Consider the following 16734-nt stretch of genomic DNA (forward strand, 5'->3'; position numbering starts at 1 on the left):
CGTGTAGATAGGAGCTTCACTTTTATGCCGCTTGTTTACATAGAAAATAGCTGCCCAGCCTGCCCGGGAGCGTTCCAAACACAGATAGCCATCGAGTGGACTGACTTGCCTTGAAACCCACTTTGGTTAAATACAACAACATCAAAGCTGCGTAAAATCTGCGCAAATGGCGGAAATTTCTTGCCAGCAGAGTATTAATGAAATTCAGGTCAGGTTTAAATAACATTCTGGTCGTTAAATTCCTCCGTGACAAGCAATAAATACAATTGCCTTTACATTGCCAGTATTTACGTGTAATGATAATGCTATTTATATAAATTATGAACAGTACACTACATTACTGCTTGAAAATGTATAGTGTGCACTAAATAGTAGCTTTATTTCTGTTGAGTTTACCATACTTTATAAGACCACACACTCTAAAATACGGTAAAATTACATCAAAGTGAGCTCGTATGACTATTAAAATTAAACCAGAATAAACAAACCCTTACAACATAATACAAACTTTGAAGCTGGCACGTTTTAATAGCATTTTATGAATAATTTGTGGAGGCATTTGAAGAGAGAGGTCGCTGGTGGGTGCCTGTTGTTATTCAATAGCTGTTGACTATAATCCTGATGCCATTGGCCAGATCAAGCCCGTCCTCCGCTCTCACTTTCTGTCGTTCACAGGACAAAAACAACGATTGGATATGACAGTAGCACGGCGACAACATTAGAAAGAAAGGGAGCTGATAGTTAAATATGTTACTATAGCCATTTAGCTTCAATAATGGGTTTTATTTCACTTTTGCTCCGTATAAACCGTGGCGGCTTCTTGAACGCACGAGGTCTGCCTACCACCGTGTTGCCTTAAACGGCTTCGTGCTAAGCTAGCCAGCGACCGATACTTACATCCATATCTCTAAGCCTCAGCTTTTATATTTATTCTTTTTTGCTGTACATTTTGCTGTCCCATTTTTTTTATCTCAAGTATGGCTCATAACAGTGGTGCGGAAGACGCGGCTGAAGGGAGCGGTTGCTCGGGGAAGCTGCGCTCGAGCGTCGGCCTGAGAGGCGGCTCGTGCTCCAGCGAGAGGCACGAGCAACTCCGCGCAGTGAAAGCAATGCTGATGGAGCGGTTAGGACCGCACGAGCGCCTGCTCACCTATATGCAGTCTGTGTTGGTGTGGGAGAGACCTTTCCATAGTGTATTCCTCTACACGGCCGTCAACGTCATTTTCTGGTGAGTGGATGAGCTTTATCTCCATGGATTCATCTCTACTGGGGCTCTGTTTACAACCTGCTTTAAACTGTAACTTTTTCATTATTTATTAACATTTTGAGGATCTTGTATAAGCCTTAACTTTTATTTGGGCGCATGTCTGCATGTAGCAGACTGCTGCCCCTTTAATTTAAGCTAAGTAACAGATGGTGCCTATATTTAGACAGTGAGCTCTGGCTGTGTTGTTCGTGCTACTGTCAACACAATGCTTTGTGTGCAAGACTCTTGAGTTTCTGTGAATTACTGAGTTGTGATTGATGGAATAAATTCTGTTTAGTTTAGCATATGCCACCTGTTTGACTGCTTTTGCCAGTGCATGTTAAACAGGGAACTATGTGCATTGCATTTCATAAAACTATTAACAGAACTGTATTGATGATGATCTGAATGAAAATGTATCTTATATGCAGTTAGACTTTACAATCGTTATTTCTAATCATGTTTCATTTACAGTGTGGCACATATTAATGTGCCAACTGATGTACTTTGTCCCCAAACCGGTTAGTTGGGCTGTTGCAGCCATAGATGTTTGTTTTTGTTCATACCTTAAAGGGATAGTACACCCAAAAATTAAAAATTATCATATCATTTTCTTACCCTCATGCCATCCCAGATATGTATGACTTTCTGTCTTCTGTTGAACGTAAATTAAGATTTGTAGAAGAATATTTCAGCTCTGTAGGTCCATATAATGCAAGTGAATGGTGACCAGAACTTTGTAGCTCAAAAAGCATGTAAAAGCAGCATACAAGTAATCCATAAGACTCCGGTGGTTAAATCTATATCTTCAGAAGCGATATGATAGGTGTGGGGGAGAAACAGATAAGTATTTAATTCAGTTTTTACTATAAACTTTCCTCCCTGCCCAGTAGGTGGCAATATGCACGAATAATGTGAATCAGCAAAAAGAAAAGCAGAAGAATGTGAAAGTGGAGGTTTATAGTAAGAAAGGACTTAAGCACTGATATGTTTATCACCCACACCAATCATATCGCTTCTGGAGACATGGATTAAAGTCTTATGTATTACTTTTACGCTGCCTTTATGTGCTTTTTTGAGCTTCAAAGTTCTGGTCACCATTCACTTGCATTGTATGAACCTACAGAGCTGAAATATTCTTCTAAAAAACTTTGTTTGTTTTCAGCAGAAGAAAGTCATACACATCTGGGAGGGCATGAGCCTTGAGGTGTGCCTGTGTTCATCATGAACAAAGGCACACCTCAAGGCTGTGTACTCAGCCCTGTGCTGTACACCATCTTCACACAAGACTGTGTAGCTGCCCAACCCAACAATTTCATCATAAAGTTTGCTGATGACACCACAGTCATTGGTCTTATCACAGGCATTGATGAGACGGCCTACAGGAGAGAGGTATCATAATTGGTCACATGGTTTGAGGCTAACAATCTCACACTGAACATCAGCAAGACTAAGATGATGGTTGTGGACATGAGGAGGGGCGAGCAATTCCATCGGCCACTAATGATTGGAGACTCTGAGGTAGAGAGGGTGGAAAGCTACAAGTTCCTCAGTGTCCACATCTTTGAGGAATTAAAGTGGACAAATAACACAACGCAGTTGGTTAAGAAGGCCAATCAGAGGATGTACTTCCTTCGGAGACTGAGGAAGTTTGGTATGTCACCACAAATCCTCAACAGCTTTTACAGATGTACTGTAGAAAGTGTGTTAACCTGTTGCATAACTGTGTGGTATGGCAACAGCAGAAGACAGGAAGGCATTGCAGAGGGTGTTAAGGTTAGCCCAGAAAATCACAGGGATGAATCTCCCCTCACTTCAGGACATCTACAATAAAATAATGTTCAAATGGGCTATTAATGTTACCAGTGATCCCACCCATCCTGCCCATAAATTCTTCACCCTCATGAAGTCTGGCAAGCGGTACCGAAATGCTGCAGCCAGAAATTCCAGACTCCGGGACAGCTTATATTCCCAGGCCATCAGGATGATCAATAGTCGCCATCCACTACCACTTCCACCGGTGCTATCAGGATAAGACCACCCCCTGCTAAACTACACTCTGCACTTTACCAACTGGACTATTATACACACATTTCATAATGTAATGATAGTCACTGACACTTTAACACTGCTGGTCACTTTATCAGTACCTACACTGCATCTCTTTTCATATTTATATCTATCTCTTTTTAAAGTTAGGTATTGCTTTTATTGTGCATATTTTTATACTATATTGCTTTTTATTTTATTACATTGTTGTTGTTTGTGCTATGCCCTGTTACCCCTGTTTTTTGAGAGGAGTTTACAAAATAAGAATTTCATTGTGCAAAAAAGCACAGATGACAATAAAGATCTTGAAAAAATAAATAAATGATGAGAGAATTTCCATTTTTGGGTGAACTATCCCTTAACTTAACTTAGGCCTGCCTTACCCTTGAGCCCACATACTTTTGGTACACAAATGGGATATCCATAACTTGAACGTGTTACTGTAGGCACACTCAGTAAGTCTGGAAAAGCTTAATGGCTGAAGAGAGAGGGCACGAGAACATGCATGAAGAAGTAGAAAAATGTCAAGAATACAACTGGGAGGAAAGATGTAGGCTACTGAGAAGACAGAATTGTTGTAGGTTGAATGGGTCTCTCTCCTTTTCTGTTCAGGCATGCAGTCTTCATTCACTTAATGCAGTCACCCTCTCCATCAGAGAAATATTCCCCCTGATCTTATTATCTCCTTTTATTTGCCTCAGCGAGCAGCAGAGGAGCACATTTCATGGTGTTTCCTTCCTTTCCTTCCATTTATCTTGGGAGGTGGATACTAAATCCAGTTATTATTATTATGAGAGAATAGATGGAGTAGTCTATGCTTGATTCTAAAGCGTTATCGTTTTTTAGTCAGTAGGACAAGTCACATGGATTAGGCAGTATGCTGAAAACTGTGTTTTGGTTGATTCTTGCGTTCATTAGACTAGATATACAGGTGCATCTCAATAAATTAGAATGTCGTGGAAAAGTTCATTTATTTCAGTAATTCAACTCAAATTGTGAAACTCGTGTATTAAATAAATTCAGTGCACACAGACTGAAGTAGTTTAAGTCTTTGGTTCTTTTAATTGTGATGATTTTGGCTCACATTTAACAAAAACCCACCAATTCACTATCTCAAAAAATTAGAATACATCATAAGACCAATTAAAAAAACATTTTTAGTGAATTGTTGGCCTTCTGGAAAGTATGTTCATTTACTGTATATGTACTCAATACTTGGTAGGGGCTCCTTTTGCTTTAATTACTGCCTCAATTCGGCGTGGCATGGAGGTGATCAGTTTGTGGCACTGCTGAGGTGGTATGGAAGCCCAGGTTTCTTTGACAGTGGCCTTCAGCTCATCTGCATTTTTCGGTCTCTTGTTTCTCATTTTCCTCTTGACAATACCCCATAGATGCTCTATGGGTTTCAGGTCTGGTGAGTTTGCTGGCCAGTCAAGCACACCAACACCATGGTCATTTAACCAACTTTTGGTGCTTTTGGCAGTGTGTGCAGGTGCCAAATCCTGCTGGAAAATGAAATCAGCATCTTTAAAAAGCTGGTCAGCAGAAGGAAGCATGAAGTGCTCCAAAATTTCTTGGTAAACGGGTGCAGTGACTTTGGTTTTCAAAAAACACATTGGACCAAAACCAGCAGATGACATTGCACCCCAAATCATCACAGACTGTGGAAACTTAACACTGGACTTCAAGCAACTTGGGCTATGAGCTTCTCCACCCTTCCTCCAGACTCTAGGACCTTGGTTTCCAAATGAAATACAAAACTTGCTCTCATCTGAAAAGAGGACTTTGGACCACTGGGCAACAGTCCAGTTCTTCTCCTTAGCCCAGGTAAGACACCTCTGACGTTGTCTGTGGTTCAGGAGTGGCTTAACAAGAGGAATACGACAACTGTAGCCAAATTCCTTGACATGTCTGTGTGTGGTGGCTCTTGATGCCTTGACCCCAGCCTCAGTCCATTCCTTGGTGCTCAGTCCAAATTCTTGAATCGATCTTGCTTGACAATCTTCATAAGGCTGCGGTTCTCTCGGTTGGTTGTGCATCTTTTTCTTCCACACTTTTTCCTTCCACTCAACTTTCTGTTAACATGCTTGGATACAGCACTCTGTGAACAGCCAGCTTCTTTGGCAATGAATGTTTGTGGCTTACCCTCCTTGTGAAGGGTGTCAATGATTGTCTTCTGGACAACTGTCAGATCAGCAGTCTTCCCCATGATTGTGTAGCCTAGTGAACCAAACTGAGAGACCATTTTGAAGGCTCAGGAAACCTTTGCAGGTGTTTTGAGTTGATTAGCTGATTGGCATGTCACCATATTCTAATTTTTTGAGATAGTGAATTGGTGGGTTTTTGTTAAATGTGAGCCAAAATCATCACAATTAAAAGAACCAAAGACTTAAACTACTTCAGTCTGTGTGCATTGAATTTATTTAATACACGAGTTTCACAATTTGAGTTGAATTACTGAAATAAATGAACTTTTCCACGACATTCTAATTTATTGAGATGCACCTGTATATCCTTTTAGATATTAGGCTCTGGTTAGATTCTCTCAGTAAGAACTTTATTTATCCCTAAAATGCATATGCCATTTCACACACCTAAAATGCATTTGTCTGCTGTGAAACAGTGGAAAATCACATCCTCGCAGCACAACAGCTCATGCAGTACATGCTGCCTCTGAGATTTGCACAGGAAATGATGGGGGCCGGAAACACTTGCGAACAATAGTTTCTGTCCTCATAGGTTCAGCAGATCTTCATTTGACTGTATAATAGATGTCATCACAGACATTGATCACAATGTCCACTACATAGCTTACAATGTGGACTTTCAGGATGAACTGCACATTTGTTTCCCTCAGCATGGAAACTGCAGTGTTCCTCTTATGTACATGTTACTAACAATAAAAATCATGCTTCCCTCGTCACAGGTTTTTTGCTCTGAGCACTTTGAGGTTGCTCTTTCTGCTGGCATCAGGTCTGGCCCTCGCTGTTTGTGTTGACACTTGGAGAATTAATATCTGGCCCAAGATCAAAGGTAAAATTGACCTTTCAGTTTACTACTACTACTATTACTTTATTTAACATCGTGTAGTCTTTTTGTCTACCTACATCAATAGCTGAAATGATAATCACAATTATATTGCTCAACTATAATCACGATTATTAATCTAAACTATTCTGTCATTTGAGAAAGATTTTTTAGAACACGGGTGAGTTTTAAAGGGAAAAAAAATAAGAAAATGAAAAATGTTTGTCAGAATAAAAGTGGGCCTCTTTTAAATGCTTAATGTCAACAACAATTTAATTATATTAACACTGTAATAAATAGATATAACACGGCTCTCTGGAATACTCTGATTGATCAATTGTGCCATCCATTGTTCTGATATTTCTGAATAGTGACTGCACAGCCATGGATAAAATAGTATTTCATCCAGGTATTGCGAGTCATCTGTCCTAGTTCTTGTATCACTGCAATCTCTAAGCTAATAAAATAATGTCAACATAAATCAATATTTCATGTCAGTTGGTAAGTAGTCTTGTAATAAGCGGGATAATTTTCTCAATATAAACACCTTACAGAACTCCGATGCAAACAGGAAGTGGAATTCAGCGGTTTCTGGACACTGCATCTATTTCTTCTCACATAATAATGTAATATCAACTGAAATCATTATTTCATGTCCAATTAATTGATTTTTGTTAAGTAGCCGTGTAAATAATAATGAATAATCTTCAGTCAGCCGGTTATTATTGCAAAATGAATCCTTTCAGGGTGATACCTGACCACTTTTCGGGGTTAAATTTGGGATAATGACTGACTGACTGTAGATTATCCATTACTTATTCAGTTGTGATTTTCTGTCCATTGTTTTTGATATATTAAAAATACTGGTTGTAATTAAAACGTCTCTATTCCAACACACATGCTTTGACCCACTCAAGTTTCATGCACTGTTTCTCTCCATTCACATTCATTCAGCTCCTGTGCAGTTGAAGTGACAAATCCTACCAGCGCAATATCAACCTACACATACTCTAATATTCTAAATGGAGCCAATATAAAAAGTGGTTCAATTCTTAATAGCAAATGATGAACTTTGTTTTAGAAAAGTCTACAAATTAATGCTAAATCAAAATCAATGCTGCTGTCTGAAAAGGTGTCATTACACACCTCTTTGTGATTGGAGTGAAAAGCTAACTAAGCAAATGGTCATAAACTAGCAGTAACAAATCAGTCTTAACATCTCGCACTCACAAATGCAAGGTTTGTCCTGTATTTCTCTCTGCTGCATTCTATATCCTGTGACCTCTTACCCTGATGTTTAGCTGACTTTTTTGTTTTTTGTCCATTAGGTTTTCTCATATTATTCTGGACTTACACATTTTCTTTAATGTTGTCTTGTTTTGACCTTTTACAGTTAAAAAACAAGAGGAGAGTGAGAATGAAAGGTAATGTCATGTGTATTTGTTAGGTTGTTTGAGTAATCAGAAGTTTCAGTCTTCCTCAGACAGAAAGTAAATTTATTAATACTGCTCTTTTTTTGATTGGCTGTCAGCTGGGGGCTGGTGCAGCCTGGCACTTTGAGTGTGCCTGAATTATGCCACCACATTGCTGAAGTGTGGGTCACTGGGTCTTCCTGTGTTGCAGACATTGTGCAGTTGAAACAGCAAAATCCAGGGAAGGTGAGATTATTCTCAGAACCGTTCAAACCTGAAGCACTGTCAAAATCACATCTGCAATAACTTTTTTTAGTTTCATAATACTGTTATCAGACCTGTAATAATTATGGCAATTATGTTTTCCTTATGAGAGATATTGTGAATATAGGATATTAAGCCATTTGGTTTACATTTGAAAAGGGGAAAAAAAAAAAATTTGTCATTGTTTTGTTTTGCAGTTTTGTATGCTGGTTTGTGGCTTGTTCACCTTACTGGCCATGGTGGGGCGCTACATCCCTGGATTGGTGCTCTCATACGTGACTTGTGAGTAACAGAAATCCTTCAAGGCTTACTCATTAGTGTCTAAACAACTGAATATTTAACCTCCCTTTCTCTCTCTCTCTCAGTGTTGGGTGTGTTGCTGTGCCCATTGGTATTGTATTATCGGTTGTGGCAGCGTGCATGTTTGAAGTTGGAGCCAGCCCTGCAGTGGCTGGACTTCAGCGTCAAAGGATACATGATGTCAAAGCCCATAGAAAACCAGTGTAAGTACAGTTTGAGTCCAGTAAACTGTCTATAAAACAAAGGGTATGTTAATGTCACTTCTATGTTTAGCTGTGTGTTTTTGTTAAGGATTAAGATCATCAGGATTCTGTATTTCGTCCAGGGCTAGATTGTTTTCGTGTCTTTTAAAGCAAACTTGTTCAGGATCAGACATGTGGGAAAAAAAACCAAAACAGAATTGTATCTCAACTATAATAATTCTCATGGCTTGATTATTTACATTACATGTTTTACATTACATGTTTAGTGGGGAACAAAAGTCTGAGGCTACATTGAAAATCTGGGGGGGGTGTTGTTTATTTTTTATTTAAACTTGGAAATAAACAAAGTTTTAGAATGAAGAAAAAATTTATTTATATTTGTAAATGATGTAATATGAAGAAATACTGTATTTCTACACTAAAGTTTCTGCACTATTTCTAGTTCACTAATGAAAGATATACACTCACTGAGCACTTAATTATGAAAACTACGGTCCTAATAAAGTTCCCATTGGGTCTTCTGCTGTTGTAGCCCATCCGCCTCAAGGTTCGATGTGTTGTGCATTCTGAGATGCTATTCTGCTCACTACAATTGTACAGAGGGTTTATCTTAGTTACCATAACCTTTCTGTCAGCTTCAAACAGTCTGGCCATTCTCCGTTGACCTCTCTCAACAAGGAGTCAAATCTAGAGGCTGTTGTGCGTGAAAATCCCAGGAGATTAGAAGCAGTTACAGAAATAGTCAAACCAGCCCATCTGGCACCAACAATCATGCCACGGTCGAAATCACTGATCACATTTTTTCCCCATTCTGATGGTTAATGTGAACATTAACTGAAGCTCCTGACCCGTATCTGAATGATTTTATGCATTGCACTGCTGCCACACAATTGGCCGATTAGATAATCACATGATTAAGTAGGTGTACAGTTGTTCCTAATAAAGTGCTCAGTGAGAGTAATTTGTAATGAAAAAAAGGAATTAGGTTAGAAAATAATGAATTTTCACTAGTGTTCTCAAACCTTTGAACCCTTCTGTGCAGCTTTTATTCACTCTCACAAAGATTGTACCGAACATTCAACAAACCATATCAACCATATTAACCTTTGACTCTCTCTCTGTGCATGCGTGCATGCGTGTGTGTGTGTGTGTGTGTGTGTGTGTGTGTGTGTGTGTGTGTGCGTGTGCGTGTGTGTGTGTGTGCGCGTGCGCGTGTAGTTCTCCGTAAATCCATCAGAAGTGGGACCTTGGATGAAGGCAGTGACAGTGAAGAAGAGCTGGCTGCTTTCTGCCCAATGGTGAGCCCATTGTTATGTTCAGGGGTATTTATAACATGAGGGTTTAGAACAGCTGCTGGAGTTTTAAGGGATCTGTAGGGGTTTTATTCGTAAAGACCGTAGAATAGGAGATCTCATTGTTTTCTAATCCAGTGCATCATGCAGGATGCTCACACTACTATAAATATTCTGCACATTTAGTTTGATGAAGCAACGGTTGCTAAGGAACTGGCAATGACTGACTCCGAGCATTCAGATGTAGAGGTATCATACATGGATAATGGCACCTTTAACCTCTCCAGAGGTCAAACCCCCCTCACTGAGGGCTCAGAGGGTAAGACATCTCAGGCATATTTGGAAATAAACTACACTGAATTCAAAAGTATGTGGACACCTAAGCACCACACCTATATGTTCTGCTTGTTGAGCATTTAATTAAACCTGTTCTCCCTAACAGCTTCCGTTCAACTGAGAAGGATTATCACAGTGTATTGGAACATAGCTGTTGGGCTGTCCCATTCAGACACAAGAGCGTCAGTAGCCGCGTTTGCACTATCGGGCCAAATGGCATGCTAGTGCATGCCAGGGCAAGTTGCGTTCCTACTGTAACTTCATCCCACCTCTGGGCTTCATCGGGGCCAACGGCCAAGCGCCCTGGCCTGCCAACTACCCTTGGGTCAAGGAAGGCCAACTGGGGATTGAGGTGGGGTCAGTGTCAAAGGCTGAGTTTTGCTGAATCAGGTCAGAGGGTCAACACCAAGATACCCATTTCCCAATTCTTCATATCTAGCTACCAGCTTCCCTTAACAGATCAATGGAGACTGGAGAATCGTCAGTACTGGTCAGTAGAAGAAATCAGGGCTAGCTAGTCTCCAGAGTCTGATACCTCAACTTGAGTTTCCCTCTTGCTTGTGAAATGGGAGGGATGTTTGACGTTGGTACCAGGACGGAATATTAAGTGTGGGTTTTAGGGCAACACTGCGGGGCTATTGCCCGATGGTGGGAATGCAGATCGGTTCGAGGTCCAAGGCTATTGGCCCTGGCTAACCGGTGATAGCCCTGGCTTGCACTGACCCAGTGTTGGAAAAGCAGCTAGTGAGGTCAGGTGCTGATGTTGGGTGATTGGTTTTGGCTCTCAGTCAATGTTCAAATTCATCCTAAAAGTGATCAGTGGGGTTCAGGTCTGGGCTTTGTGATGGCCAGTCAAGATCTGTGCACAGGGACATCGTCATGCTGGAAGAGAAAAGTGGTCTCCCCAAACTGTTGCCAGAAAATTAGAATCACACAATTGTCTAGATTTACAGCTAGTATGCTGTAGCATCAAGATTTGCCTTCACTGCATATAAAGGCGCCTAGGCCAAACTCAATAATTAAAAGGGGGTGTCCGCATACTTTTGAGTTTTCTACTCTCTCTCACTTCTCATTCGCTGCATGTGTCATTTTATGCTGAAATATCCTAATGAATTTAAGTTTTTTTCATAGATCTGGACAGGCATAGTGATCCAGAGGAATCATTTGCCTGTGGGCTTCCAGACTTCCCCTCCATCAACCCAGACGCCACCCTGATGGAGGATGATGATGATGCCAGCATCGGGCTTCCCAGCCTGAACTCAGCCACCTTCTCCGGCCCTCGTGGTTCTACCTCTGCCCTGCTGGACCTGGACACCCAGATGGACTCTGATCAAGAAGACCTCGACCTTGAGCTGTCCCTGGGCTCATTAAATACTACCTCTGACCTCACTAGTAACCTGGCAGGGGTCATTGCCAGCAACATGATTCAGGCTGCAATAGCTGGCGCCATGCAGCCTCGCCCACCCCAAGGTCCTCGGAGAGAGAGCGGCCCACGGGCAGGACCTCCGAGGGGATACAGGAAGCAGTCGAGCTCTGAGCTGGACACAGACCTGGACTTTGATGGAGAGGATTTTGAGATGTTGGATCAGTCGGAGCTAAACCAGTTGGATCCATTTGGAGGGGCGGGTGCTAGAGGAGGGGGTCAGGGTGTCCAGAACAGAACCCAGGGATCCAGTTTCCTGTCCAACTTGCTGGGGAAACCACAGTGAGCCATGTGTGTTTGTGTGTGTGCGATACACACCAACTTTACATATCCTCCCTCTGTCTATTTTCTCCTCGTATATCTACTTGTCCCGCACACCTTGATCTGTGTAGAAGTTTGCAGTGTTTGATTGAATGTCTACAGAAATGCTTTAGATTTTTCGTTTGTTTGATTATGTAAAGTAAAAAGAGTGTATTTGTTTTGCACTGTTAATGTAATATTAAGTCGAAAGTATGCTTCAATTTTTCGTTTGCTGCTGCATCTCAGGCACAGTGCACATGATGAAAATGTTGTCATTAGCATTGTGCATTTTGTCTGCACATATGTCTGGAATTGACTGCACTGAATATCATAGTGCATGTGTCAAACAAATTTTTATGTGCTCACGGTCAAAGAGATGTAATTCCAGGTGAAAAAACGAAGCATATCCTAGGCTTTAGGTTACACTTGCCAGGATTCCTCCACTGGCTGCAGTTGATACCACTGTGAAGTAATCCTGTTTTTAGTCTTGTCTTGGTTTATGCTCCGTGAGCTTCCATGTCCTCTCATATGTTTGTGTGTGATTTATGGGTGTGAGTGAGTCTTGTATGCAAAAGACTCTGATTTATTTTGTAGGCTAAGCAATAGAAAAACAATTATAGACACATTACAATGATCAGAAATCTCTAACTACTTAAAACCAGCAAAACAAACACCTGACTTTATAAACACATCCCAAACTAAATGAATCTAGTCTTATAGATCTTTGGCATCTGAAGCTTTATGTTTCATACAGGCAGTATTGGTTGTGTCTTGGATAATTAACATATCAAGGGACCAAATCAGTCATTCCACCATCGATGCTGGTCTGGACTATAAATGCATACAAATATGAAGTCATTAAAAGAAAGACTGTAAGAGGTCAAGACATTGCAGAGCAAGGGAGTCTGCTAAAGTAATAGTGACATATTAAGGCCACAGCCTGATCTCATTAAGACTGTTATTTATTATTCAGACTTATAGTTGTGAGCTTTTGTGACAGTCAGTAGTCAAAAGTGTAATAATCAGCAGTCATGTTATTTTGCTATGCTATATATTTTTCCTTTTTTCCATTTATTTCTTTAAATGCTAATTCTGCCCATTTTTCATCCGTTTTATCTAATGGCAGTGAAATGCAAATTCCATTAATTTTGGAATTATACAGAGTATAAATACTGAATAAATAAATATATATAAATATAAAACTTTGCAATTTTAAGCTCAACATGATTTTAAAACCTTTACATAAAGTCAAGACCTCTCCTAGTTTTATACATCAGACATTAGGCTCACTTCAATGAAGAATATTCACTCACTACAATTCAAAATGTAACAACAGGTGTATTTTTTTTTTAACCAGGATAACTTTACAGCATACTGTTTTTCAAATAAATTTGTTCTTCAGTGTTTTTTGTTTATGAGAGGGAAAAAAAAGTGCAACATGTCAGTCAGACCTTGCTTGCCAGCCTATCTATAATGATCATTTGGATCATTTTAGCACGATAAATTGACTTAGTCTTTAATGATTATACCTCAAACAAGCCGTTTGGCTGTAACTGCCACCGTACACAGCCTCCTTTAACCATTTTGATTTTATACAGAAACTTTTATACAGGTAGAAGCTGGCAAACTGAAAATCTCCTCTGCAGTAGAAATCTTTCAACTGATCTGGTATGAGATTTACAGTTTAACAGCATCTAGAAATCTGTACTAAAGCATAAAGGAATAAAAACTCTACATTTCTTCCTCACCAAGATTATGATTTTTGTGGTGTGAAAAAATAATTAGTTGGAATTTAGTAGATTCTTAACCTTTTTAGTTTGCACTTTGGACCATTAGTCCAGACTATAAGTCCAATTAGTGTACACTTTTTCTATTGCTGACCCAATGCTGATGAGAGTTTTCATTGCTGGCTTTGAGTTTTTTTTATTTATTTTTATAGTGTCTGCTGGAAATTTGGAAGCTTATTTGGGGAGTGCAAAAGGCTAGTGCACCAATAAAAATATGTTCTGTTACCAAAAATCAATCAAATCATTTCTATTTTCCACCATTGAAAATGCAAGGAATGCAAGTATATGATTTGGTTTTATCTTTATAAGACTTATATAGGCTGAATTAGTCAGTCAGCATTTTTAACTTAAAGTAATGGAGCATTCAGGAAACATAAGGAGGCATTTTATCTTTCTAATCAACAGTGATGCTGAGAATTGTTGTATTCAGTCTGTCAATTCATGTTGTGACTTACATCTCAAACCCAAGTCTTAATTTATCCATCCAACTTGAGTCAGGTTAGAACAGTACAGTGCTCTTATTAGAGCTATTATTTTGCTACTTTGCTCTGATTTTACTCAACTCTTCATTTTCTGTCTTTTTTTTTTTTTTTTTTTTTGCTTGTTTGGAAGCCCTAAGATTTGAATTGCTGATGATTTGTTTGGATTTCTGTGATTACAAAGGTTTGCTCTTTTTTTTTTTAGGTATTTAATTTTATCCATATATAAAATGTGATAATAGTGAGTTTAGAGACTTTGAATTTCCCCCTTTTACTTTCATTTTTTTTTTTTTTTTTTTTAATCATTGTTATTAATGCTTTGTTAATAAGACACTCTTTTGTTCTGTTGAGTTGATAATGGCAATTTAGACATTTGTCCAAACACATGTTTTTTAATGATACTTGATTGATCATAAATTGTCCATCCATCTTTTGGGGGAAAAATACACGCAAAAAATGAGCAGTAAATACTCTTTTTTTTTTTTTTTTTTTTTTTTGTGAGTGTGTCGAAGTGATTACCATACAATTTAAACATGCTCTGCCCATTTTATCCTGTCTATTCACCTTTTTGTGGTCAATTTAAAGAAGCCTCACCAGCAATTCAAATGGGAGAATGAAGTGATGGTTTTTACATAGAAAACAATTACACCCCGTGTCATCTATTGATTTTGTATTGATGTCAGTGATTTACATATAAATCAGTTAGCTGTTTGCAATTTTGAGGCTGAAAATACAGAATCACTGTTTTTTCTCTCTCTTTGTGTGAACATTTTTACAGGAGTCTTTCTAAAGCTGGATTCTGCAATGTCAGTGATTTCTTTCTTTCCTGTACAGAAGTATTTTCCTCTTCAATTCTCACATAGTTTTTTTTTTTTTTTTTACTTTTGATGTGCAAGACAATAAACAGATATGAATGAATGTATTCTTTAAGAAGTGTGTTCTTTTTTATTAGTTATTCAGTAGTTTTGCTTTTATGTTCAATAAGTGTATGCATTGCAACTCTATGCATTTTTGCCTATTTACTTAAAATAATCTTTCTCGTCAACAAATTAAAATTTAATTGTTATTATTAAAACAAAGTCTTCCAAAACTGTATAGCCAAGCAAGCAGTGGTGGACAGCTCCATGAACAATACACATACAATAATAAAACAAAACTTAATGTAAAAATGTGGACCATCTACTATACTTTTACTATACTACTGCAAATTTGTCCAATGTTTGTTTTTTCCTTTTTTTTTTTCATGAATTAAGAGATTTAATTAAATTCTAAATATTATAAAAAGTAGAGGTGATTTATGTACAAAGTTTCACCAGTATAATATTAACCAGAAAATGTAATAAAAATATTTATTCATGCCATATTTAATATCTACAAAAGAAATGAAAGAAAATGCCTGCAACTAGATCTTATTCTACTGTCCTGTTTTTCTAAAGGCACATTAAACGATGTGTTTTGTATCTTTAGCAGTGTTACAGCATTAGTAAAGAGTATTTTGCATATTGAATTTTAAACGTAGAAATTCAGAAGTACGGTATATATTTAATTGTAATGACAAAATGTTTGAGCTGTTTTACGTACTTAAGTGTATTTTTGGTCATTTTTAACTTAAAACATAATTAAAAATACATAATACATATTGCAGTTCTCATAACCAGCAAATTCAACAAATAAAAAGGGAAACACTTTTTTTATGCATTTATTTTCCTTTAACAAATTTACAAACAATACATTCCAAATCCAGTATCATAATGCACATTATCACTGACAAACTTTAAACTCAAAAATATACAATATCAATCGCCTTAATTAAAATTATCCAAAAAACAACAACAAAAAAAAAAAACATGCAGAATATTAACATTTACTATGTACTCAAATATTTTTTTCTTATTTGAATAGGTACCAATTATATCTTTCAAATATAATCTATAAATAATTTTCCAAGGGTCAAATAAGTAGGCGCTAACATTCAACCAAAATTCTGAGGATATATTACAATTATAAAATAAATTAATTAAGTCTTCCTTCTTTTACACAACAAAATTTACATTTCTTATCAATGTCCATATATTTAGATAATATTGCATTACAAGGGTATATTTTGTGTAAAACTTTAAAGTGCACTTTAACTTCGTTGGAAATACAGAATTTATAAGAAGTTAACCAAGCTTTTTTCCAATCAATGTCAGGTATTTGGGCATTCCAAAATAATTTTCCTCAAGGAGAAATGCTGTGCATGGATTGAAATATTTGAAATACATTTGTTGTTATAGGGGGAACTAAGTAAATCAAAGCCATTTACAGACAACTCGGACATTATTCTTTCATGACTACCAAACTCTAGATGGCTTTTCATAAGCTGTATAACATAGGGTGACCATACGTCCTCTTTTTCCGGCCGGGATTTCTATATTTGCGAAAATGTCCGGGATTTGGCTTTAGTTGCATTATTGCGTGCATCTGGTCTAATACTTCATTGTGTGTGGTCTAATACTTCATTGTGTGTGCGCATATTTGCATTGCTTTAACCCCTCTTCATAAGTCCTGCCTTCTCGCACACCAATTGGTCGATTATAAGAGGCTTGCAGCAACTATTGGCCAAATTCCTGCCTG

The 16734-nt window shown here is 38.2% G+C and overlaps 1 protein-coding gene across 1 annotated transcript; it reads left to right on the forward strand.

The window, feature by feature from the left end:
• The first annotated feature begins 617 nt into the window (after positions 1-617).
• Positions 618-15036, forward strand: LOC127451689 (reticulophagy regulator 3-like). Its single transcript, XM_051716566.1, has 9 exons — positions 618-1228; positions 6222-6328; positions 7716-7746; positions 7854-7980; positions 8196-8280; positions 8364-8501; positions 9720-9799; positions 9980-10112; positions 11261-15036. Exons 1-9 carry the CDS (start codon positions 978-980, stop codon positions 11836-11838), a joined length of 1530 nt encoding a protein of 509 aa, XP_051572526.1. The 5' UTR covers positions 618-977; the 3' UTR covers positions 11839-15036.
• Positions 15037-16734: the final 1698 nt, after the last annotated feature.

Source organism: Myxocyprinus asiaticus, chromosome 14, assembly GCF_019703515.2.
Source record: "Myxocyprinus asiaticus isolate MX2 ecotype Aquarium Trade chromosome 14, UBuf_Myxa_2, whole genome shotgun sequence".
Classification (NCBI taxonomy): domain Eukaryota; kingdom Metazoa; phylum Chordata; class Actinopteri; order Cypriniformes; family Catostomidae; genus Myxocyprinus; species Myxocyprinus asiaticus.